Raw genomic sequence first — 26,838 nt, 5'->3', positions numbered from 1 at the left:
ACTAGGCTTTAATTAACTTGTTTACTTCAAAGCTAGCAGTCTCAGGGGCATACAATAGACATGCAAAAAATACTGTTGTGTGAATGGATTAAAAGCTTTCACGTGGATGAATACTAATATTTCTTGAATTACATGCATCTTCCTAACCTTTATCTGTGAAAGAATCCTCTTGTTAATATTTTTTCTCAATTTATCAACCCTCTGAAAATAAAAAATCTAATAAACAGAAATATAAACTGCACAAAAATTCTACAATATATTCATTATAAGACTTTACCTGTTAACAGTTTTTCCCATGAAAGTATATTAGTACTCTAAATAATGGTCTCCAAAATAAATATCTGTGCATGTAGCCCTGAGTGGGCACATCTACATGTGTTCTGTGTGTGTGCACACAGGCACCTACTACAGTGCTTGGCACATATCAGATGCTCAGTAACCAGTATTCTGAACACACCCACACGAGGGATAAAATGCGACAAATTAGTCTGTGCAAGGTTTAACTGAAAATAAGTAAGTATATATTGAATGTTAAGTACAGAAAACTTCTTACATTTAAACGAAAAATTTATTTTGCTGGAGAGATAGCAAGTTACAGTGAAAAGAACCCTGAAATTCTGAAGACCAAGATCCTACTCCAGCTCTGCTCTTAACTTTGACTTTACACAAGGTATTCACATCTCTGACTCTCAATTACCTCCTCTGCAAAGTCAAAGAACAGAACCAGTAAAATTTTAAGACCCTTCCAGCTCTGAAATTCTTCCATTGAATTTCCATTTCAAATTAGTTAATTTGTTAAAGATAGCACTATGTAATTTTTAATAGGTCTTCTCTATAACAAAAAAATGAAGATTACTTGGTCATATTTCTTGCTAGGAAATCCTTCCTACAGATCTCCCCCATTCCTGGAAAATGGTTGATCCTCTGCAAAATAAAAAGGCAAACATTAATATTCTCATTGACCTAATGAATATATTCATTTATACTGTGATACAGTTACAGGCATCCTTTGAGTTTAGTGTTTTTTAGTAAGAGACTAAAGACTAAAAAAAGGGCTTCCCTGGTGGCTCAGAGGTTAAAGCGTCTGCCTGGAATGTGGGAGACCCGGGTTCAATCCCTGGGTCAGGAAGATCCCCTGGAGAAGGAAATGGCAACCCACTCCAGTACTCTTGCCTGGAGAATCCCATGGAGGAAAGACTAAAAAAACAGGTGAAAATGGACTTAATGTCTACAGTCAATTTTGTACAAGTCACTACAAATACAGGTAAAGGAGAACTATACAAAATCTCAATTGCCTAAAACTCCATGTATTTGGCTTTTATTTTTTAATACACTTGTATTACATTCTAATAATAAAATAATGAAGCCAAACTACACATAGCTGACATTACAAGGGGTAGTTGTATTCGGATCCCTTTATGCAATCTATTCCACATCGTTCATCTGTATGCATAATGCAAAGCACCAGTCTAGGAAGAGCTTTCCTCTATCAATTCTTCCTTAAAGATGGAAAGAGGTTAAAGTTAAATCTGAAAGGATGCAGTCTTCAGGCAACAGGCTACTGAGGTAAATTGTGTTGTGTGTATAGCTGCTAAGCCGTGTCTGACTCTTTTCGGGACCCCGACTATAGCCCATCAGGCTCTTTTGTCCATGGGATTTCTCAGGCAAGAATACTGGAGCGGGTTGACATCTCCTTCTCCAGAAGATCTTAACAACTCAGGGATCAAACCTGTGTATCTTGCATTGGCAGGAGGATTCTTTACTGCTGAGCCACCGGGGAAGCCCATTCAGGCAAGAATACTGGAGTGGGTTGCGATTTCCTCTTCCAGGGAATCTTGCCAACATAGGGATTCAACCCACATCTCCTGTGTCTCCTGCATTGCAGGCAGATTCTTTACCCACTGAGCCATGGGGGCCATCAGGGAGAAATGAATTAATATGTCAACATATTAAGAACCCTACCTAAAGAAAACTATAATGGAATTCATAGAATTTTCCTACTGACCAATAATTGGTCATGATTAATTTCCTACCTGGTAATTTTGCAGCTCCGCAATCTTCTCTTGCTGAACAGCAGAATCACACCATATAAGATTGCTTGTTTCATCCTCATCTGGCGTTTTCATAAATCCCATTTCATCTATTACTAAACGAACTGTAAGTAAACAGTTCAGTTAAACCAAAATTAAAATGCTTCTCAAACATAGTCATTGCGAAAATCTTATATATGTATATTGTGTATATATATCAATTTTAGCTCACATTATTTTATCTGTAAAATTTCCTTTAGTTATAGAATAACCTTAATTTAGGTACAATGAATTATCTAAAGCTGGATTATACTCAACAGCAACAAAGAACTGCTTTTAGTTGGCACCCAAAATCCTTAGTTTCAATTTTCTGAGATATAACAGGTACACAATACTGTTAAAGAGCTTAATGATTATTCATAGCTCAGTGAAAACACACACACAGCTGACACAACACCTCGACTCAGGGAAATGTACTTTTATGGCTTTTTCATGACCTTGGGCTAGGAACAAAAAGAAAGGATAAAAATAGTCCCTGATCATCAGACCCATCCTATACTTTCCACCTCCCTAATTCAAATTATTTTTAGCAGTAAAAACCAAGTCAGTTATACTGACACAGGATACAAAATAATAAAGCAGAATTATAGTAGAGATTTAGAAACTCTGGCCCTCACATCAGCTCCCGACCCTCTAATCCTAAACACAAAAAATATGTTGAGAGAAAATCTTGCTTTATAGATTCCATAATATTGGCTATAACAATTAACATATTGATATCTTTCTTCCAATGAATTTCAAATTTAGAATAAAGATCGGAAAATACTTAGGATAAATTTTGGGTTCCAGTAGAATTTGGAGTCTTAATATAATGGTGTAACTAGATAGGAGTGTTTCAACGCCTACTTTCCTTTTATTGCCCATAGATAGGAAGATATGGAGAAGGAAATGGCACCCCACTCCAGTGTTCTTGCCTGGAGAATCCCAGGGACAGGGGAGCCTGGTGGGCTGTTGTCTATGGGGTCGCACAGAGTCAGACACAACTGAAGCGACTTAGCAGTAGCAGCAGTAGGAAGATATAGTAAAAAGGGGTTAACTGTCTAAGTGTACTTGGCTCAAGTATAAAACTAATGACCAGACACCAGTTGGTCTCAAGTCCAAGGGACTCTTGATTTCTTTATGATAGTGGAGATAGAACAGGCTTTTTATGCAATAGTGCCTGGAACACAGGCATAATAATAGAAGAGGACAGTGACTGGAGACAAATGAGGTTAGGGAGAGGACTGTCGGGGTGAAGCTACTTTTTTCCATGAGCACAGCTTGATAAGACTTGGGGTTGTTCTGAAGGCCCAGGTGACAGCACACAATACAAATTTGGGGAAACGGTTGTTCATCTCTCTGCCCCAGACTACCAAGCTGCATTGGCGTCCTGAGGCCCAGGAGCTTGTATGTCATCTAGAGCTCGTGGGGAGGGGGAGGACCGTAGTGACACAGCCTGGGAGAGTTCTTTTAACTGGCTCACAAGCAGAAAACAATGTCAAGGTCAGAACCACAGCTCAGAAGCAGACGTGGTCCCAAGTACATGCAAGTCATTGTCCTAGTCCTCTGAAATCACTAGGAAGACCTTGATGAGAGAAACGACACTGGTGGTAGTTACGGACAGAGGGAGTATCAGATCAGATCAGATCAGTCGCTCAGTCCTGTCCGACTCTTTGCGACCCCATGAATCGCAGCACACCAGGCCTCTCTGACCATCACCAACTCCCAGAGTTCACTGAGACTCACATCCATCGAGTCAATGATGCCATCCAGCCATCTCATCCTCTGGCGTCCCCTTCTCCTCTTGCCCCCAATCCCTCCCAGCATCAGAGTCTTTTCCAATAAGTCAACTCTTGGCATGAGGTGGCCAAAGTACTGGAGTATAACGAGCTACTAAAATGTGGATATTAATGTATACATGAGCTGGTGAGGATGGAACATTCAGGATACATAACAATGCTGGAAATAACCCATTCTTTCTCTAAATTCACAAAATCAAATTTGTAAGGTCAGTCTCATATAAATCTCTCCTACTATGAAATTCAAAGCTTGAAGAGCTAAAGAGTTGAACTTCAAAAAAATTATAATGTTGGGCATTAAACTGTCACTTTTTTTCAGCTAAGCTATCTACTCATATTTTTGTTTGAAATGAAATTTTAGAAATCAATTGGCATACTTTTAAGTATACCATCCTCCCTTGCATAGAAAAGAAATTCCTTTAACACGTCAGTTTCAAATACAAGGTTGTTAGCAGCCAAAGTCTAAATGCGTGCTTTTAAATGTTGGCCTTTTCAGAATGTAAAACAAAGTGAAAGTTGCTCAGTTATGTCTCACTCTTTGCAACCCCATGGACTATACAGTCCATGGAATTCTCCAGGCCAGAATACTGGAGTGGGTAGCCTTTCCCTTCTCCAGGGGATCTTCTCAACCCAGAGACTGAACTCAGGTCTCCCACACTGCAGGCGGATTCTTTACCAGCTGAGTCTTTTAGGAGTTCTCTTAAAAAAGGAAGTGAAATAATTGCCTCAATATATAATTTCTACCAAACCAAATTCCTTTATTGGTAAAAGAGAGATAACCACACCAACCATTTTTCTCACATTTCCCTTTGCATAATTAAGTACTCCCTTCTACAATCTGTCTTGTCCCCATTTACTAAAAATTGCCAAATATATGTTTCTCACAAATTTGGCCTACTTTTTTTTTTTTTTTGCCTTCACCCATAGAGCTTTCAGAAGCTGTTCAGGAGTTTTAAAAATAGAAATCCACGTAACAACTCTCTGAATTTTAGATACAGAGGGTACTTCAATGTTATTCAATTTAAATTTTGATTCATATTTTATTTAGGCAGTATGATATAGTAAAAAGAACACTAAATTTGGAAGCAAATTAATTCAGGTTCAAGTTCTACTTTTGCCATCTGTGCAACCTGGAGGAAGTGGCTCTTACTGAGCTTTTATTTATTCAACTGTGCCTAAGGGGTGTTTTAAAAAGTAATAAAGTTTCATCATATATTAATTACAGGATTACTGTGACAGTGTAGTTCACCATTCCACAATGTGTCTCCATGAGAAATTATGGGAGAAATTTTTCTCAAGACTTAGCAATAGGAAAATTGCATTTCCCTTGAATAACCAATATGGTTTTATCTTCTGACCACTGTGCATTCTATAGCTGATTATTTGCAATTATTAGCTTTGCTTGCTAGGCAGCTCAGAGTCAAATCCATATACATCTCTAACTATAGAGGATTTCATGGAATGTAGATTACATTCTGATCAACCACAAGCTTCATCCAATTTTATTATTTTTATTTTTCCTTATTTATTTTCTCACGGCTCTTAGCCACTTTAAATTCACTATTAGAGCAAGTAAAGTCAGAGGAAGTGGCAACAAGGGAGTAACACAGCTATTTCACCAGGTTATTTGGAAGATTAAATGAGGTAATTCATGTGAAAATATTTGGTCCATGGTTGTAAAAGCATTAATAGTAAAACTGCTGCTGCTGCTGCTGCTAAGTCACTTCAGTCGTGTCCGACTCTGTGCGACCCCATAGACGGCAGCCCATCAGGCTCCCCTGTCCCTGGGATTCTCCAGGCAAGAATACTGGAGTGGGTTGCCATTTCCTTCTCCAATGCATGAAAGTGAAAAGTGAAGTCTCTCAGTCGTGTCCAATTCTTTGCAACCCCATGGACTGCAGCCTACCAGGCTCCTCCACCCATGGGATTTTCCAGGAAAGAGTACTGGAGTGGGGTGCCATTTCCTTTCCAAATAGTAAAACTAGTAGTGGTTAAAGTATTCTACATGAGGAAACAGGCAACATCAGGGAGAAAACACAAATGTCCTGACTATGGCTTAATCATCTTTCATTACATAATCCAACCTGTCAAATGAGCAGTAGTTAAATTACAAGAAGTAATCTGTTGCACATCACTAGGTTACATAAGGGAAAGCAAGGTAGCATTATCTCCTGGACACATGGCCAATTGTCTCTTTCCCTCCCCTATACCTGGCTCTGTTTTCTCCCAGAAGTCTCTGGTCCAAGTATCCAAGTCTGACCAAGAAGGGATTTTGCTAAACACAACTGAGCAGGCTCAGCACAGAGGTCTGGAATCAGTATGAAGAAGGCTAATGCAACTTCAGTCCTTGGGAGTGACAGGGAACTACATCTAAAAACACTCTCCTCTAGATCAAGTTCCTTATAAATCCCACCACAATCTTAAAAGCAAATAAGATGGTAAGTTAACACCACTCCATCTATCACTTTGACAATGGTTACTCTTATTTTTTCAAGCTAGAAAATACCCTGCAAATAACTCACATTTCACTCTCCCACATTAACTTGAAGTTTTTCCTGTGAGGAATAGAGTATTAGGGGACCTCAATTCCTATGAAATATTCCACTGATTGCTGATGAACTTTGGTGAAATACTGTAAGTGGAAATGTGACTCTCAAAGATTAACAAGGGTAAGAATAATTAATATCATTGAGATTCATATGGTTTTCCTCAACTCTTTTAATGCAAAATTATTTGTTTAAAAAAGGAAGATTATTTGAGTACTTGTAGTAATGATGAGTTTCTCAATGCAATGCTGGGCAAGAATATCTTAATTTAAAGCAATTAATTCTTACCTATTCTCTCCAGTGCAAATACTGCTTACATGTAAAAACAATAAACTACGCTACGCTACGCTAAAGTCACTTCAGTCGTGTCTGACTCTGTGTGACCCCATAGACAGTAGCCTACTAGGCTCCCCCGTCCCTGGGATTCTCCAGGCAAGAACACTGGAGTGGGTTGCCATTTCCTTCTCCAATGCATGAAAGTGAAAAGTGAAAGTGAAGTCACTCAGTTGTATCCAACTCTTAGCAACCCCATGGCCTGCAGCCTACCAGGCTCCTCCGTCCATGGGATTTTCCAGGCAAGAGTACTGGAGTGGGGTGCCAGTGTCTTCTCCGAAAATAAATAAATAAATAAATAAACTATATAAATAAAAAGAAACAGTATCATCCAAATTATTTTTAAAGCATAGAGAGAAATATGTTGTTACACTGTTTTTAAGTCAGTTTCTCATTGTTTAACATGAATCTCAAATTCTGCCATTTTCAGTGTACATGTAATATTTTTAATCTGCTTTTAAAATTATTTACAAAATAATGAGTGTTAAAAATAATTTTAGTCCCAAATGAAAAATTCATTAGACTCATATAATTGTCCTAACTAATCACGTCTGTATTTCAAGATTAAAGCTAGAACTACTGTGTTTTACTGTTCATATTACTTTATACTTGACTTAAAAACTAAGCATTAAAATCATATATATTTAATCCAATCTCATCAATAGCTAGAGCTTTTTAGCTTCATTGATGTTCTATTTGGTTATTGACATGTTAAATATCTCATAAAAAATTCTATAGAAGGCATACAAAAATCCATTAATAGAAGAAAAATCTCTGAATTTTTACACTGTTTTTAACATCAAATAGCTTTCCCAACAATTATGAAAATCTCACTATTCTGAAGAGACCTACCAATTTCAAACTTTGTCCCAGCAACATTTGCTGTAATGGTTCCCTTCTTTTTCTTCTTTCTGACTTTCCTTTTCATCGTACTTTGATAAGGCAATTCTGTATTCAGATCCAGGGGAGTGGGTCCCTGAATAACTTTAAAAGAAATGTAAACCAACCAAATGTCATTGAAATAATAAGAACTCCACACCAAAGAACACAAATGCCCCTGCCCTCCCGCCCACCACGACAAGGTAAAAGTATAAATTCTTATTCTTTAAGGGTCCCCAGTTGATTTTTAATTCTTGGAAAGATTACCAGTGATGATCTATAAAATGTAGATCTATATAGTAGGTCCACATGTTAAATCAAGCTGCTTACCTCTTTCCTGAGGCAGAGATGGCATTCTTGTCTGTGCCAATCAACGAGCAGAGTGTGTTGCTGTACAAGCTCTTAGGAAACCTGGAAGACCCACATTAGTCTAAGTAGGATACGGCTCCAAATCACTGCAAGTTCCTATCATACTATCTTGGTGGGATCCTCAGATTTCAGGATACTGAAATTATGGGATAAGAAGGTACCTGCAGGAATTTTAAAACACAGGTATGTAGAAAACAACTCTTATGATTTTTTTTCTTCAATATATGTCAATACTCTTCTTTTTAAAAGTCAAGTGAAAAAAAAAAAAAAAAAAAAAAAGTCAAGTGAAGATGAAAGTTAATGTAGTCAATAAACAAACACAGTTAATTTATTAAACCTTATGCATAAGCAACAGTCCTCTGTTTTTAGAAGAACACAGTCTAAAGGAAACATATTTACATACAGTAAATAACATGATTTACACAAAGAAGAAAAAAAATAATATTATTCACTACCATTTATTGAACACTTTCTATTTCAGGCCACTTATACCACTTAATCTCTCAACAAAACTATAAGGTAGAAGCTTTTATCTCTAACAGGTAAATACGTTGAGCTCAGAAAGGACAAATCTTTACAAAGAAAGTAAGGGACAAAGTGGAGATTAAAATAGTATCTCTCTGATATCAGGACCCCATACAACCTTCAACTCAATGCCTGGAAGCCCAGCTGCAGCTCCCCTTTTAGTATGAAATGGTGAAATAAGTGCCAGGTTAGAGGCCACATGCTGACAGAATGGAGATGAAAGAAATTCCCTTTTAAGGTGTGTGTCAGGGGAGGGAGTGGCTACATAAAACAGATCACATTTGAGTTATGCCTTTAAATACGAGAACAATTTTGAAAAGTAGAAAATGGGAGGAGTCATCACCAAAATGATCTTATTTGGGCACACAGAGGAACACAATAAAACATTTTGCAATGAATGAACTAATTTGATCTGGCCATGCCTCAATATGGCCTGTATTACATTTCACTTTTATTTTCATTATGTATGTATGAACCTAGGGGTTGCACCCTGACTATACTATACTATATTATCAGCTTTCTAATTTCTCCCATCATACACCAAGAATCTTGAATGTAAAATGTCTCCAAATATAATGAAAATTTATTAAACCTATCATAATAAACAAAGGTATGATATCAACACCTTTATCAAGAGATTATCAGGTTTATGAGAAATTCAGAAGTATTTGAAAATTCAGCTACATAAAATGTGACTCTTGTAATTCACTCCCAACAGTCATTAAAAACAAGACTAATTATTAAAGAAAATTTAGAAGTTAGTTTGTTTTTAGGAATCATTTTCACTACAATAATTCTCTAGAATAATTCAAAATCAAAACTAGGGAAATATGATCTATTACAGAAACTGTGGGCAGGTACTATGTTAAGAATCTAAACTATTTTACCTCAGTAACAAACTTGGAACTTGGGTCTCATCTCCCCCAGTATTCCAGATACGGAAATTAAGGCTAAACAAGTTAACTAAATCAAGGTAAAACATCTTATAAAAAGAAAACCTAGGTTTTGAACCTAATTCTGTCTGATTATTCTGTTCATTGAGCCCCACTATTTTCAGGCAGCATGCTAATATACTATCTAGATGTACAAGAAGCTTGTGACCCTACTGCAGTCCATACTGCAAGATACGGGAGTATTCTGGGAATTCATGATACTTCAAACAGTGAAATCACAGTAAACATCCCTAACTGGATAATAGATCCCTATTCCAAGCTGGAAATAGACTGGATCATTTTTCAGAATAAAAGAAAGGAGTAGTCTGAAGTTCAGTTGATTTCTTTCTGGAACTTCTGATACCTAGGTAACTATTTGAGTTTACAGGTCCTTATCCAGCACCTTGTTATTGGAGTAAACAAAGATCCTCTTATAGTAACAGAGTGCTTATTACGTTGAAAGTAGGTGACAAAGTCAACAAGAGTTCAAGAACAATATTTGCCTAACTATACTAACAATAAATCAATAATTGTTGTACACCGTAAAAGCAAATTTATTCATTTCTGACTTAAATAATGAGGCTCATAACTTCGATCTATATAGGGCTCAAAACAAGAACTGAGCTTCCCAGGTGGCACTAGTGGTAAAAAAACCAAAAAACAAAAGACCCCACCTGCCAATGCAGGAAACAAGAGATGTGGGTTCAATCTCTGTGTCGGAAAGATTCCCTGAAGGAGGGCACGGCAAACAACTCCAGTATTCTTGGGCTTCCCTGGTGGCTCAGACGGTAAAGAATCCACCTGCAATGCGGGAGACCAGAGTTCGATCCCTGGATTGGAAAAATCCCCTGGAGGAGGGCATGGCAATCCACTCCAATATTCTTGCCTGGAGAATCCCCATAGACAGAGGAGCCTGGTGGGCTACAGTCCACGGGGTCTCAAAGAGTTGGACAAGACTGAGCGACTAAGCACAGCACACAAAACAAGAACTACTATTCCTTCCCCCAACCACACAAGAATTAAAGGCCTTAAAATTATTCTCTCCATAGATAACGCTTAATTCCATTTATGGTTTGGTGAATAACAAGAAAAGTGCTCTAACGAATTCCAGGACTTCATTCTGTCATTCAATTCTAACATTTCACTTCATTCTAAACAAGAGATGTGAGATGACAGATTGATCACATCACTCAGACAATCCCATGGCTACCTACTTTCCAAAAGGAGAAGCATGTTTCAGTTACCTCTGAAATAACCCAACAATTTCTGAAGTTTGGCTACAAAGTAAAATCACCTGGGGCCTTTTGAAAATCCTGGTATCCTGGCCACACCCTAGACCCAGGCGAGGCTTAAGCAGCAGCATTTGTTGTTGTTCAGTCCCAGACCCCAAGGACTGCAGCATGCCAGGCTTCCCTGTCCATCACCAACTCCTGGAGCTTGCTCAAACTCTTGTCCATTGAGTCAGTGATACCATCCAACTATCTCATCCTCTGTCATCCCTTTCTCCTCCTGCCTTAAATCTTTCCCAGCATCAGGGTCTTTTCCAATGAGTCAGTTCTTCATATCAGGTGGCCAAAGTATTGGAGCTTCAGCTTCAGCATCAGACCTTCCAATGAATAATAAGGGTTGATTTCCTTTAGAATTGACTGGTTTGATCTCCTTGCAGTCCAAGGGACTCTCAACAGTATTCTCCAGCACCACAGTTCAAAAGCATCAGTTCTTCAGGGTCCAACTCTCACACCTGTACCTGACTACTGGGAAAACCATAGCTTTGATTAGACGGAGCTTTGTTGGCAAAGTAACGTCTATGCTTTTTAATATGCCATCTAGGTTTGTCATAGCTTTTCTTCCAAGAAACAAATGTCTTTTAATTTCATGGCTGCATTCACCATCTGCACTGATTTTGGAGCCCAAGGAAATAAAGTCTATCACTGTTTCCATTGTTTCCCCATCTATTTGCCATGAAGTGATAGGACCAGATGCCATGATCTTAGTTTTCTGCATATTGAGTTTTAAGCCAGCTTTTTCACGCTCCTCCTTCACCTTCATCAAGAGGTTCTGTAGTTCCTCTTCACTCTCTGCCATAATGGTGCTATCATCTGCATATCTGAGGTTATTGTTATTTCTCCTGGCAGTCTTGATTTCAGCTTGTGCTTCATTCAGCCTGACTTTTCACATGATGTAGTCCGCACGTAAAGTTAAATAAACAGGGTGACAATATACAGCCTTGATGCACTCCTTTCCCAGTTTGGAACCAGTCCATTGTACCATGTCTGGTTCATGCTGTTGCTTCTTTACCTGCATACAGGTTTCGGGCAGGCAGGTGGTCTGGTATTCTTATCTCTTTAAGAATTTTCCAGTTTGTTGTGATACACACATTCAAAGGCCTTAGCATAGTCAGTGAAGCAGAAGTAGATGTTTCTCTGGAATTTTCTTGCTTTTTCTATGATACAATGGATGTTGGCAATTTTTAAAACTCTGTAAGTGAGTCTGGTGTGTAGCTAAGGCTGACAACCTCTGCTGTAAGCACACAACTGCACTAAAGCAAATAGTAGTTAATTAAAACATGAAAGTGAAAGTGTTAGTTGCTCAGTTAGTCACTCAGCCTTGTCTGACTCTGTGACCCCACAGACTATAGCTGACCAGGCTCCTCTGTCCACGGAATTCTCTGTGCAAGAATACTCGAGTGGGTAGCCATTCCCTTCTCCAGTGGATCTTCCTAACCTAGGATCAAACCTGGGTCTCCTGCCTTGCAGGCAGATTCTTTACTGTCTGAGCCAGGAGTGAAGCCCCAATTACAAGGTAAACATATATAGTTTTAAGAAAAATGTCAAACAAAGACGAAAACATTTATAACTGTATGAAAAGGTCAAATAGGTAAAAGTCGTCTATAAAAATCCTCATATCTAGTTCAAATAAACAAGTTAGGAGAAAAAAGAATTAGGAGATCAGCAGAAATTGATTTCTAACACAATTTTATTTTGCAAGTAAAGAAGCCATTTCCAAGAGAAACCAAGTTACCAAAATTTCAAGGAAATAGTAACTTTAAATGTAGAACACCTAGTGCTACCATGCAAAACAAAGCTGCGTTAACACTGGAACACAAAGATGCTGATACACCGTGACAGTACCCTTTCTGCACAATGCTTCCCACATTTCTACCCATCACTTAAAATCCACATTAATTTCTGCTTTTTCCTTAAAGTTTCTTCCGCTCGTGGCTGAAGAAATTCATTTCTCCCTCTTCTGGTCTATCAGAGACCATTCGCATCCCTGTCATAGCATCAATCACAAACCAAGAAACACCTCCATGAAAACGGTGGTTCTCTTCTATCCTGTTCATTCCTCCACTCCCAGGCCCTGAAATAGTGCCTAACATAGTGCTCAATAAGAGCTTGTTCATGAATTTAAAGAAAATAATCAATTAACTAATGACACCTGGGAATAAGATGAGGTGGTTATGGAGCTCCAAGAAGCAATATGTATAACTTTTATATTTTTAAGCGAAAAAAGCAAAGTACATAAAAGTTCACATTTCTGTAAAATGATGGATGTGTGCACAGAGCAGTGGTGGCCTTTTGTATTAATATCTAGGGGCAGAGCCAAGGAAGTCTTCCATGTATACCCTTTAGCACCCAAAGCATGTATCACCTATTCAAAAAGTTAAATACATGTGATAAAAGTTTGTGTCAACATTATCATGTTGAGAATAAAAATATTCAAATTTTATATTTCAGTTAGATGAAAGAATACGGTAGAAAGAGCTCTGAGCAAGAAGTCAGTTAGAATTCTTACCTTTACCCTGCCATTTACCAGACAGATGACTTACTTTCTTAATAAGGAGAAGGAAAGAACTGATTCTTTCCAGCCCTAAAGTCTAAAATGTCAACCAGTTGAGGATGCTCTTTTGTATGACAACATGATGAAGACATGTAGAAAACAGGTGAACTGTGACCATCCCCAGTAATCCCCCCAGTCTATGCCCTGGAGATGCTATACATGGGCTTTTTGTACATATTTGTGAAATTTTAGCTTACCATAAATTACTAAAATAATCTAACAAAAAAGGTCAGTTGGAATCAAAATTAGAGCTGAATTGAAAATACATAAAATAATGTCAAGTAAAAATGTGATAAAAGGGCATTTCCTGGGGTCCAGTGGTTAGGACTAGGGGCTTTCACTACTGGTGCCAGGGTTGAATCCCTGCTCCAGAAACTAAGATCCCACAAGCCACACAGAGTGGCCCAAGGAAAAGGAAGAAAAGTTGTTTTTCTGGTAATGAGAAGAAGGAGAAGAGACTCAAACAAACCAGTACCTACTGTACACTAACCACTTTCACATACCTTTATGTGTAATATTTAGTCCATGCAAAGAACTTTTGATTCTAATATTACATTTGGTAAAGTTTATATTCCATGGCAAGTAACTTGCTCAAAGTCACATCTTAACAGGTGACAATGAAGTGGTTTGTCTCTAAAGTCCATGTTCTTTCCCACTTTTTGTGCTACTTTCAAAACTCAAAATATGTCTTTAAACATATTAAGGACGTCTCAAAGAAGCTTAACTCTGTTTGACTGGAACTATTTTAAAAGCTAGGGAATGAGAGCCAGAGAATCAAACTGTGATTTAAAATGTGGTTGAGATCACAAAGTCCTAGCAGATTTAGTCTCTCTTTTTGGATACCCTAGGCAGCTGGTGGTACCCAGATCACCTTCCTGTTTCCCTTCATGAATGTATTGCAATTCAACCAATATTGTTATGGATCAGGTACTGTTCTCAGTAAATAAAATGGATTTAACAGTTTTCTTTCTTTGTGGTGTTTGCATTATACTTGGGGAGAGACAAATAACAACAGCAAACATTAAATAAGTAAACTTGAGAAAATGCTAAGCTCTATGGAGAAAAAAAAACAGAGCTGGTAGTTAGGATTTCAAGAGTGTGGTAGAGGCAGGGCAGCGGGGAGGATGAAGTTTTGTAATTTTAAATATTGTATCCAGACAGGCCTTACTGGGGATGATTTACCAAGGAGGGCAATGACTTGTTATCACAAACGGAGTTGATAAAAATATCATGCATAAGTGCAGATACGGGCACGTAAGCATGGACGGATGTGAACATATATAATAAGGAGGAAATGAAGAAACTGACGACTTTCTGGATACTGAACAATCTTTAAGCCCTTCAAAGTGACTCCTCTTCCTAAACCTTAGTTTTCCTATGTCTTTATTCTCTACATTAATTTTTATATTACTATTTTCACACTGACCAGGGGTGGAACAAATATGTGTCACAATGCTTGTAACTGGTTTTACATACTTTTGAGAGTGAGATCTCAATCACTCCCTCCACCGTGTGTCCCCAGCTTGTACTGACATTAGATTGTGACACACTCCTCAGGACCCTCTCTGGTTCTCGGCTCCTAGTATCACAGTTTTGTGAATCTAGCTCAGTCCTAACCCCACTTCCATAATTTGAGTTCTCAAAACTCATTTTAAAAAAATCTGTATTATCCAGTTCAGGCTATGTAATGCTGAAATAATCTCAGGCGTTTAAAACAACTAGGTCTATTCCTTGATGCTACATATAAACCAAAGACTGGCAGGGTGCTCCACATATCATATCACACAGAAGCCTGAGCTGTCTGAACAGCCATCGTCCTAACAATAACAATGTGCCAGAGGGAAAGAGAGTTTTGGAGGATCTTATCCAGGCAACCAATGACAAAATTTCTGCTCACAATTCAACAGCCTGAAGCAGTCACATGACCACAGTGAACAAGAATTAGGAAGTGCTATCATATCAAATGACTAGCAGGGGGAAAAAAGCTAGTAAATAACACTAAGAACCACCACAGACTCAAACTTTGATTACTCTCTATTTGAACCTAGTACTATTTTATAGTTCTCCATAGCTCCACTTCATAGTATTCTCCCCTGCCTAGAAAAATAAATAGCTGAAGATTCTGTATTGAGTCCAGTCTCCTTAGATGTATTACATTCTAAATTAGACTGTTGAAAATTTAGGTCCAACTCTGATTCGTGAGCAATGTGATGGGAGTCACTGGAGGATTTAAAGAGGAATATATTGTGTTGTGTGCTCAGTCATGTGCAACTCTTTGAGACCCTATGGATGATAGCCTGCCAGGTTCCTCTGTCCATGTGTCTTTTCAGGCAAGAATACTGGAGTGGGCTGCCATTTCCTCCTGCAGGGGATCTTCCCAATTCAGGGATGGAAACTGTGTCTTCTGTATTTCCTACATTTCCAGGAGATTCTTTACTGCTGAGCCATCAGGAAAGCCCCCAAAGAGGAGTAACATAATCCAAATTTCTTTTTGGTAGGTTATACCAGCAGTTATTGTGGAGAATGGATGGAAAAGGGGCAAGAGTGAACAGGCAGTTTCAAGAGTTACAAAACTCTGGGAGACAGATGCTAAGAGCTTGATCATGGACGAAGCAACAGACACAGGAAGAAAGAATAGGGTTACTACAGAAGAACAGCAGAACCTGGTGATCAAGAAGGAAGTTATCTCGGATGACACAGTTCTCTGCCTTATGAGAACTGAGCAGAAGACGGCACCATTCATCTAGAGAAGGCAGAAAGAAGAGCCACTTTGAGGGATGAGATGATTACAATTTTACATTTGTAGAAAAGGATGGATGGAAAAAAAATGGAAAATAAGACAAAAGAATTTGTGATGACTAAAGATAAGGAAAACATCCACTTTTATAAATAAAATGCTTTTAGTTAAACACAAAAAGGTCCCTTCTGAAGCATAACTGCTCCTATTTCTGTGCTCTCTGCCAGAAAACAATAATAGATTTTCAAAATGCCCAGCTGTCTGACGAGTGAACAAATGACATCACCCAAACAACTGTCATAACAATAATGCATTGCCACCACTCATTGTGTGTACAAATTAAAAGGATTTTTAGAGAAGCTACATACTCCCTGAACATAGAAGCTTTTGTCTCCCTTTCTCAGACTGGGTATATTTTCAAAAGCTAGTTCTGTAGTGTGTTCTAGACCTTAAAAAAACCATTTAATCAACCATTTGTAAAGACCCAAATGAGAGTCTTAACATAATGCGACATTATATAAGAATAAACAGAAAAGTATTTATTCATTCTAGCAACAATTAATATTGACCTTGAGCAACAGGGGTAACTCCCACTAATGTACTGCATATTTATATTTCAAATTGCCTTAGCCTGCTTAGTATCTGCTCAGTGTTTATAATTAAATTACAGCACCCATACAAAATTCCACTAAGCTCTGTGGAATCCCTTGTGTTTGGAATTTAGTGTAGTATGACATGAAGAAATTGGGATTGATAAATAGGTAATGATAACATAGCACACCTTGCAAGCATTGTTTTCCTTATTAATAGCTGTATTTCCAGTACTTATGATAATGAGAAAGACAAAAAGCTCACTCAAAAATGTTGAACTAAATAAAGTTCAAAGCCAGTATCAGCTATAAGTCAGATATTAAAGTGACAGATGACAGGCTGATTACATAATATAGCCATCAAATGCTAAAGGACAGTTAAAAACTGCTTTGGGTACATTTCTCCTAGAATATAATGTTGCAGTTCTATACAATTCTCCAGTAACCTAAAAGAAAGTCTCACTTGCTCCCTAGGAATAACACATTATGTTATCAATTAACTTGTAAATATGTCATTCACTTTTGTAAATCTATTTGCCCCTTTCATTTCCCCACCCTGCAAAGAGCTGTACCATATCTAACATAGTTGAATCTCGCATCCTCAAAATACTCAACCCATGCTGGGCTTCCCTGGCAGCTCAGCTTGTAAAGAATCTGTCTGAATGCAGACCCCAGTTGGATTCCTGGGTCGGGAAGATCCACTGGAGAAGGGATAGGCTACCCACTCCAGTATTCTTGGGCTTCCCTGGTGGCTCATCTGGTAAAGAATCTGCCTGCAATGTGGGAGACCTGGGTTGGGAAGATCCCCTGGAGAAGGGAAAGGCTACCCACTCTAGTATTCTGGCCTGGAGAATTCCATGGATTGTATAATCCATGGGGTCACAAAGAGTGGGACACAGATGAACGACTTTCACTTTCACTTTCATGCTGACTCCATAAACACTTCTATCTTGTTCTAAGCTATAAACTTGTAACTAGAGGTTCTTTGGACCCATCTTTCCATTTCAGTAACCTATACCACACAATGAAAGAAAGGGACTGGGGGAAGTGGAGAATTTTTAAAATATCCGGTTCTCTCTTCCCTGCCAGAAAATGCACAATAGATACCAAAATGCACAGCTGGTGAACAAATGACATCACCCAAAAGTTATCTGATGCCAGCATTCTAGTTCAAAACTTAACTGTTTAGCTTCTGCTGAAAACCTGGCATGTCTCTTATGTTTCTTTTCTTGGGCAAAGGCATCATTACTGTCAAGTAAATCAAAATCATCTTTATCTCTTTCTTGGACTTCCGTGTTTGATACTCATTCAATGCACACCCTATAGCCAATTTTAGGGTATATATTAGCTCTTTTTTTTTTTTTTTTTTTTTGGCTCTTTTCAGTTTATTGCATGAAGGAGTTACACTAGTCCAAGTTAAAAGCAGACCCCAAATGGTTACATTATACAAGCTGTGAGGTTTTTAAACTTGTGACAAGGGACAGAAGGGAAATTCTACTCATTGCAAGGAAATCCTCACTTAAGCTTCAGTGAGCCAAAAGCACTTAAAACCCATGAACCTTCAGCTGGTCGTCCTTAGCCAGTCCAATCTCTACCAGGAACTGGCATATGTTCTTGCGCTGGTCACCCTGTAGCTGAATTACTTCTCCATATTCTGGATGCTCAATTACAGTACCATTGCAGGCAAATTTCTTCTTAAACGCCTTCACTAGTTTCTTTTTATCGTAATCATCAGCGATCCCTTGGACAGTAGTAAGGGTCTTCCTGCCGTTTCTCTGTTGAATTCTTATATGGATATAATCCTCAGTGCCAGCAGGAAGCAGATCATCACCCTTACTTGCATCAGCAAAGGGGTCGAAAGAGTGGAGGTTCTGGATAGCGGACATACGATACGATTCCTTTTCCTCGGTGGAAACGGCCTGCGGAAGGCGGCGGCGGGAGAAGGCGGGCAGGGGGGACGGAGCGTCGGGAAGCGAGGGGGCTCAAGGGGGAGGCTGCTGAGTCCTCGGCGGCGGCTCAGTGACTGGGGCCTATATTAGTTCTTTATTCATCTTACTATATACTTCTAAAATGTGTTTTAAGTCTTAAGTGTATAAAATGCATTGGGTTGTTAAGCCTCTGATGTCATCCATATCAGTTAGTAAGTTAACACATGAAGAAAGACTATTAGCTACCTAATAGCCTTTCACTAGTTCTTCCTTGGAGAAGGCGATGGCACCCCACTCCAGTACTCTTGCCTGGAAAATACCATGGACGGAGGAGCCTGGTAGGCTGCAGTCCATGGGGTTGCAAAGAGTCGGACACGACTGAGTGACTTCACTTTGACTTTTCACTTTCATGCATTGGAGAAAGAAATGGCAACCCACTCCAGTGTTCTTGCCTGGAGAATCCCAGGGACGGGGGAGCCTGGTGGGCTGCCGTCTATGGGGTCGCATAGAGTCGGACACGACTGAAGCGACTTAGCAGCAGCAGCAGTTCTTCCTTACTAAGTCACCTGAGTAATTATTAGATGTGGCATTGTGCCGATCTAAATAGCTACATTTCCCAGACTTTGTTACAGGTATACATGGCCATGTGACCAAGTTCTGACCAGTGAGTGTAGGTGAAAGTTGTTGAGCGAAACTTTCCAGTAAAGGGAGGTAGACAAGTGATGGACACTCATTTATTTTCTTTCTTCCTTCCATCCTGAAATGCAAATGTGATTACATAAAGTGCCAAAAATCAAGAGAAATAAGAGGAGACTTCATTATACGTTTCCTCTATGAGGTAACTGTCTCCAAGGCAGCAGCTTTAAAAATGTCTTTTAATTTACATATTCTTCAATGTCAAACACAGAGCCTGGAACATAGGAGCTAAACTGCTGAGCTTCCATATCAGAGAGATAAAATTGTATGGGAGATTTTGAACTTAACAAAGAGTACTCACAGATATAGAGAACAAATAATGGTTACCAGTGATGAGGGAGGGGAGGGTCAACATAGGGGTGAGGGAGTGGGAGATACAAACTATCGGGTATAAGATAGGCTGCAAGGATGTGCTGCACAACTGGGAAGATAGCCAATATTTTGTAACAGCTGCAAATGGAGTGTAACCTTTAAAACTGTATATTCTTTTAAATTTCTACTGTATTAATTTCTAGAATCAGGTAAATTTGTCACAGTGTTCAAGCCCCTCTAAATTAAATTAAATCCCAGTAAAATTAAGCCATAGTCTTAGAGTCATGCAGTCCAAGTGTAGAAAATCCATATGAAAGAAAAGAAAATGCGCAAACCTAGTTCATATAATGCTCTGTATCCCCCAGCAGCTAAACTAAGCTGGGTGTTTCACTATAAGATCTTAAGGATAGAAGGAATAATAAGACTATTTTATTTCTAGATCATTACACAAGGTGTAAAGAGAATTTACAAGAACAGCTTTTGGAAAGAAGTAAAATACTAATAGCTTAACTAATTAAACTTAACTATATTTTAATAAGTTTGGCTCATTTTAAAATAAGACTCTTTCCCCAGAGTCATTCCAGACCTTTAAAAACACTATCTGGCACCACAATCTTTGCTGTGAAACCAGTCCTTTTATAGAATTGCAAAGAAACAAAACTATTTTTGTCCTTCATTCTAAAAACAATAACAATGCAGAATAGAATTAGTGCCCAAAGTTAACCAGTGCTCAATAATATAATACCCACAGACACTAAACTTTCCAATATTATAAATTTCTTTTTTAATAATTCTTTCTTCTCTTGACCTCTACTTTCCCTTCTCACCCAGAATAAATAAATACTATTGAGATGTATCACTACTCTGTTTAAAAGTTTAGTTACCCTCCATTATTTCATTACATTTCTAATTAGAAATGTAGGCAATAAACATCTTTTAACACTCACTGTTTCGAAGGTGTTAATCGCTCATTCATGTCTGACTCTTTGTAATCCCATGGACTGAAGTCCTCCAGGCTCCCCTGTCTATGGAATTCTCCAGGCAAGAATACTGGAGTGGGTAGCCATTTTCTTCTCCAGAGGATCTTCCTGACCCAGGGATCGAACCTAGGTCTCCTGAATTGAAGGCAGATTCTTAACTGTCTAAGCCACTTTTACTAGATGCCATATTGAGAAAAAATAAATGTGTCCTGCCTTCCACAAACACATTTATCCTTCAGAAAAGTAGGTTAGCATATCCAAAACTACCTAAAAGATAAGAACTCATCTAAAACAAACTGAAATTCTGATTATTTCAACAGAAATATACTTAATGAAAGTCGACCCTAAGAATCGGTAAAATTAAACATATAACCATAAGTTCACAACATGCACCTCAGTGTTATAAATTTACTATTATACAAAATTAATGAAGTTGATTTTCTGTGGTGCCTCACAGGATTTAGCTTTATTATTTTTAATGTTACCTCGTATTCAAACTAACCTATATGCAGGAGATCAAGATAGCAGTGTATGGGGGGGTGTGGAGCTCACCTTTCCCTCCACAAACACAACTAGGAGTGCAATAATTCTCATGGGAAACTAACTAGAACCTACAGAAGGACTCCTATATAACCAAGGCTGCGAAACAGATTTACACAGCATTGTGTAGCATGGGAAGAAACACTTCAGGTTGGACCTCTGCCCCTGAGAGAATTAAGAAGGAAAGGGACATCACACAGATGGAGCTTGTCCTGGGGAATGAGTGGGTCAAGCCCAGACTGGATATCCCAGTCCTGGGGTCCAAAGCACAGAGACAAGCCACCTTGGCTGCATAGGGAACTGCAGGGACAGATAAAACAGGAAGCCCAGACTCCACTGATGAGGAGTGCACCAGTGCTGGTGTGTCCCAGGGCCAAAGAGGGCAAAAGAGGTCTGCCCTGGCAACTACTGCCTCTCTGCTGGCCAGTCTGAGCCAAGTGAACACTCCAGCCTCCCTCATCCATGCCACAGCTTGACACTGAATCTACAGCAGCCAGGACCTGGGAAAAGACTTGATCTAGGGATGCAGAGATGATCCAGGGGCCTAGGAAGTGGCCCAGGTGGGGCAGCTGCAGGGGCTACTGTTGGTGCTTACACAAACAGCATGCCCCAGAAGCAGCCCAAACTCCTGGCACCATGGCCACCTGAATTTCTGAGACCTCCTTGCACCACCCAGTCCTAGTTGGGTAAATGTTCTGGCCCATCCACTCTATGCCACAGACTAGCAATGGACCTGGAGAAGCCACCACAGGGGAAAAGAGGACTGGAAGCTGCATCTAAGCAGAACCACAGATACTTACATAAGCAGCGGATCAGAGCTCTGTGGACTTACCTGGTGGCTCAGATGGTAAAGAATCTGCTTGCAATGCAGGAGACCCAAGTTCGATCTCTGGGTCAGGAAGATCCCCTGGAGGAGGGAATGGCTACCGTTCCAGTCTTCTTGCCTGGAGAATTCCATGGAGAGAGCAGCCTGGCAGGCTACAGTCCATGGGGTCACAAAGAATCGGACACAACTGAGCGACTGAGTGCACACACGCTCTCACACATACAAAGGAACAGAAAGATATCCACTCTTGGATTGGAAGAGTTAATATTGGTAACATGGCCATACTACCGAAAGCAATCTGTAGATTTAACACAACCCCTATCAAAATACTCATGATATTTTCTAAAGAACGAGAATAAATAAATCTAAAATTCATATAGCAGCACAAAAGACCCAGGATTGCCAAAACAATTTTGGAAGAAAAAAAGAAGAAGAAGAAGAAGCTGAAGTATATCCCTCCTAGACTTCAAACAACACTACACAGCTACAGTAATAAAAACAGCATGCTATTGGCACAAAAACAGACACAAAGATCAATGAAATAGAATAGAGAGTCCAGAAATAAACCCATGTACCTATGGTCAACTGATCTACAATAAAGGAGACAAGAACATACAATGGAAAAAAGACAGTCACTTCAACAAGTGGTGATGAGAAAACTGTACAATCATATGCAAAATAATGAAATGAGAACATTCTTTCACACGATATACAGAAATAAACTCAACATGGTTTAAAGACTTACATATAAGACGAGAAATCATCAAACTCCTAGAAGTGAACAGAGATGGAACACTTTTTTAAATAAACTGTAGCAGTATTTTCTTGGATAAGTATAAGGTAAAAGAAATAAATGCAAAAATATACAAATGGAATCTAAGTTTAAAAGCTTTTTGCATAGAAAAGGAAACTATCAACCAAATTAAATGACAGACTATGGAATAAGAGAAAATATTTGCAAATGATGTGACTGACAGTGGGTTAATATTCAAAATATACAACCAACTCTTACAACTCAATATCAAAAATACAACAACCCTATCCAAAAATGGACAGAAGACCTAAAGAGTCACCTTTCCAAAGAAAACACTCAGATGTCTAACAGACATACAAAAAGTTGTTCAACACGGCTAATTGTTAGAAAAATACAAATCAAGACAATGAGGTATCACCTCACACCTGTCAGAATGGCTACCATCAAAAAGTCTACGAATAATAAATGCTGGACAGGGTATGGAGAAAAGGGAACCATCATACACTGTTGATGGGAGTTCAGTTCAGTTCGGTTCAGTTCAGTTGCTCAGTCACATCCGACTCTTTGTGACACCATGAACTGCAGCACACGAGGCTTCCCTGTAATCACCAACTCCCAGAGCCTACCCAAACTCATGTCCATTGAGTTGGTGATGCCATCCAACCATCTCATCCTCTGTTGTCCCCTTTTTCTCCTGGCCTCAATCTTTCCCAGCATCAGGGTCTTCTAAAATGAGTCAGGTCTTTGCATCAGGTGGCCAAAGTATTAGAGTTTCAGCTTCAACATCAGTCTTTCCAGTGACCATCCCGGTCAGATCTTCTTTAGGATGGACTGGTTGGATCTCCTTGCTGTCCAAGGGACTCTCAAGAGTCTTCTCCAACACCACAGTTCAAAAGCATCAATTCTTCTGCGCTCAGCTTTCTTCACAGTCCAACTCTCACATCCATACATGACCACTGGAAAAACCATAGCCTTGACTAGACGGACCTTTGTTGGCAAAGTAATGTCTATGCTTTCTAATATGCTGTCTATGTTGGTCATAAATTCCCTTCCAAGGAGTAAGTGTCTTTTAATTTCATGGCTGCAATCACCATCTGCAGTGATTTTGGAGCCCCAAAAAATAGTCAGCCACTGTTTCCACTGTTTCCCCATCTATTTGCCATGAAGTGATGGGACCAGATGCCATGATCTTAGTTTTCTGAATGTTCACTCTCCACTTTCACTTTCATCAAGAGGCTCTTTAGTTCTTCTTCACTTTCTGCCATAAGGATGGTGTCATCTGCATATCTGAGGTTATTAATATTTCTCCTGGCAATCCTGATTCCAGCTTGTGCTTCTTCCAGCCCAGCGTTTCTCATGACGTACTCTCCATATAAGTTAAATAAACAGGGTGACAGTATACAGCCTTGATGTATGCCTTTTCCTATTTGGAATCACTCTGTTGTTCCATATCCAGTTCTAACTGCTGCTTCCTGACCTGCATATAGGTTTCTCAAGAGGCAGGTCAGGTGGTCTGGTATTCCCATCTCTTTCAGAATTTTCCACAGTTTATTGTGATCCACACAGTCAAAGGCTTTGGCATAGTCAATAAAGCAGAAATAGACGTTTTTCTGGAACTCTCTTGCTTTTTCAGTGATCCAGTGGATGTTGGCAATTTGGTTTCTGGTTCCTCTGCCTTTTCTAAAACCAGCTTGAATATCTGGAAGTTCACGGTTCAAGTATTGCTGAAGCCTGGCTTGGAGAATTTTGAGCATTATTTTACTAGTCTGTGAGATGAGTATTAGTAGTTTGAGCATGCTTTGGCATTGCCATTCATTGGGATTGGAATGAAAAATGAACTTTTAAAGTCCTGTGGGCACTGCTGAGTTTTCCAAATTTGTTGACATATTGAATGCAGCACTTTCACAGCATCATCTTTCAGGATTTGTAATTGCTCAACTGGAAATCCATCACCTCCACTAGCTTTGTTCATAGGGATGCTTCCTAAGGCCCACTTGACTTCACATTCCAGGATGTCTGGCTTTAGGTGAGTGATCACACCATTGTGATTAACTGGGTCGTGAAGATCTTTTTTGTACAGTTCTTCTGTGTATTGTTGCCACCTCTTCTTAATATCTTCTGCTTCTGTTAGGTCCATACCATTTCTGTTCTTTATTGAACCCATCTTTGCATGAAATGTTCCCTTGGTATCTCTAATTTTCTTGAAGAGATCTCTAATCTTTCCCATTCTACTGTTTTCCTCTATTTCTTTGCACTGATCACTGAGGAAGGCTTTCTTACTTCTCCTCGCTATTCTTTGAAACTCTGCATTCAAATGAGTATATCTTTCCTTTTCTCCTTTGTTTTTCGCTTCTCTTCTTTTCACAGCTATTTGTAAGGCCTCCCCAGACAGCCATTTTGCTGTTTTGCATTTCTATTTCTTGAGAATGGTCTTAATCCTTGTCTCTTGTACAATGTCACCAACTTCTGTCCATAGTTCATCAGACACTCTATCTATCAGATCTAGGCCCTTAAATCTATTTCTCACTTCCACTGTACAATCATAAGAGATTTGATTTAGGTCATACCTGAATGGTCTAGTGGTTTTTCCTACTTTCTTCAATTTAAGTCTGAATTTGGCAATAAGGAGTTCACGATCTGAGCCACAGTCAGCTCCAGGTCTTGTCTTTGCTAACTCTACAGAGCTTCTCCATCTTTGGCTGCAAAGAATATAATCAGTCTGATTTCGGTGTTGACCATCTTGGTGATGTCCATGTGTAGAGTCTTCTCTTGTGTTGTTGGAAGAGGGTGTTTGCTATGACCAGTGTGTTCTCTTGGCAAAACTCTATCAGCCTTTGTCCTGCTTCATTGTGTACTCCAAGGCCAAATCTGCCTGTTACTCCAGGTGTTTCTTGACTTCCTACTTTTGCATTCCAGTCCCTTATAATGAGAAGGACATCTTTTTGGGGTGTTAGTTCTAAAAGGTCTTGTAGGTCTTCATAGAACCATTCAACTTCAACTTCTTCAGCATTACTGGTCGGAGTATAGACTTGGATTACTGTGATACTGAATGGTTTGCCTTGGAAATGAACAGAGATCATTCAGTCATTTTGAAGACTGCATCCAAGTTCTGCATTTCGGACTCTTTTCTTGACTATGATGGCTACTCCATTTCTTCTAAGGGATTCTTGCCCACAGTAGTATATATAATGGTCATCTGAGTTAAATCTACCCATTCCAGTCCATTTTAATTCACTGATTCCTAGAATGTCAATGTTCACTCTTGCCATCTCCTGTTTGACCACTTCCAATTTGCCTTGATTCATGGACCTGACATTCCAGGTTCCTATGCAATATTGCTCTTTACAGCATCGGACCTTGCTTCTATCACCAGTCACATCCACAACTGGGTGTTGTTTTTGCTTTGGATCCATCCCTTCATTCTTTCTGAGGTTATTTCTCCACTGATCTCCAGTAGCATATTGGACACCTACCGACCTGGGGAGATCACCTTTCAGTGTCCTATCTTTTTGCCTTTTCATACTGTTCATGGGGTTCTCAAGGCCATAATACTGAAGTGGTTTGCCATTCCCTTCTCCAGTGAACCACATTCTGTCAGACCTTTCCACCATGATTCGTCCGTCTCAAGTGGCCCCAAGTATAAGCTGGTATAGCCACTATGGCAAGCAGTATGAAAGTGAAAGTGAGTCATTCAGTCGTGTCTGACTCTTTGTGACTCCATGGACTGTAGCCCACAAGGCTCCTCTGTCCATGGAATTCTCCAGGCAAGAATACTGAAGTGGGTTGCCATTTCCTTCTCCAGGGCATCTTCCCAACCCAGGGATCAAACCCAGGTCTCCCACATTACAGACAGACTCTTTACTGGCTGTGCCACCAGGGAAATCACAAAGAGCAGTATGGAGATTCCTCAAAACACTAAAACTAACCATATGATCCACTAATCCTTTCCTGGGAATATATCTGGAAAAGATGAAAACTCTTAATTCAAAAAGATACATGTACCCCAACTTTCATAAGCAGCACTATTTACAATAGCCAAGACATGGAAGAAACCCAAGTACCCATCAGTAGATGACTGGATTAAAAGATGTGGTAAGTAAAGTGAAAGTTGCTCAGTTGTGTCCGAATCTTTGTGACCCCATGAACTATACAGTCCTTGGGATTCTCTAGGCCAGAATACTGA

At 39.3% G+C, this 26,838-nt stretch overlaps 2 protein-coding genes across 13 annotated transcripts in view; both read right to left on the bottom strand.

The window, feature by feature from the left end:
• The window catches only part of TTLL7 (tubulin tyrosine ligase like 7), a 151,457-nt gene that overhangs the window by 87,444 nt on the left and 37,175 nt on the right, over positions 1-26,838 (bottom strand). For 10 of the 12 annotated variants that reach the window (XR_011565827.1, XM_070786230.1, XM_070786225.1 and 7 more), the window contains exons 2-5: positions 7,957-8,156; positions 7,600-7,731; positions 2,034-2,155; positions 857-924 (exon numbers count right to left, since the gene is read on the bottom strand). Coding sequence is in view for 11 of the 12 variants with exons in the window: in XM_070786230.1 (XP_070642331.1) it covers positions 857-924; positions 2,034-2,155; positions 7,600-7,731; positions 7,957-7,981 (347 nt within the window). In the remaining variant the exon portion in view is untranslated. Of the gene's footprint in view, positions 1-856; positions 925-2,033; positions 2,156-7,599; positions 7,732-7,956; positions 8,157-10,126; positions 10,254-26,838 lie in introns of all 12 variants that reach the window. The other 2 variants (XM_070786226.1, XM_070786227.1) reach the window with 2 other exon arrangements.
• On the bottom strand, positions 17,966-18,665 carry LOC139182211 (eukaryotic translation initiation factor 1). The gene has a single exon (XM_070786233.1). The coding sequence runs from the start codon at positions 18,503-18,505 to the stop codon at positions 18,164-18,166; it is 342 nt and encodes a 113-aa protein (XP_070642334.1). The 5' UTR covers positions 18,506-18,665; the 3' UTR covers positions 17,966-18,163.

Source organism: Bos indicus, chromosome 3 (genome assembly GCF_029378745.1).
Source record: "Bos indicus isolate NIAB-ARS_2022 breed Sahiwal x Tharparkar chromosome 3, NIAB-ARS_B.indTharparkar_mat_pri_1.0, whole genome shotgun sequence".
NCBI lineage: Eukaryota > Metazoa > Chordata > Mammalia > Artiodactyla > Bovidae > Bos > Bos indicus.
The sequence above is the reverse complement of the archived record's forward strand: the minus strand, read 5'-3'. Positions and strand labels throughout refer to the sequence as shown.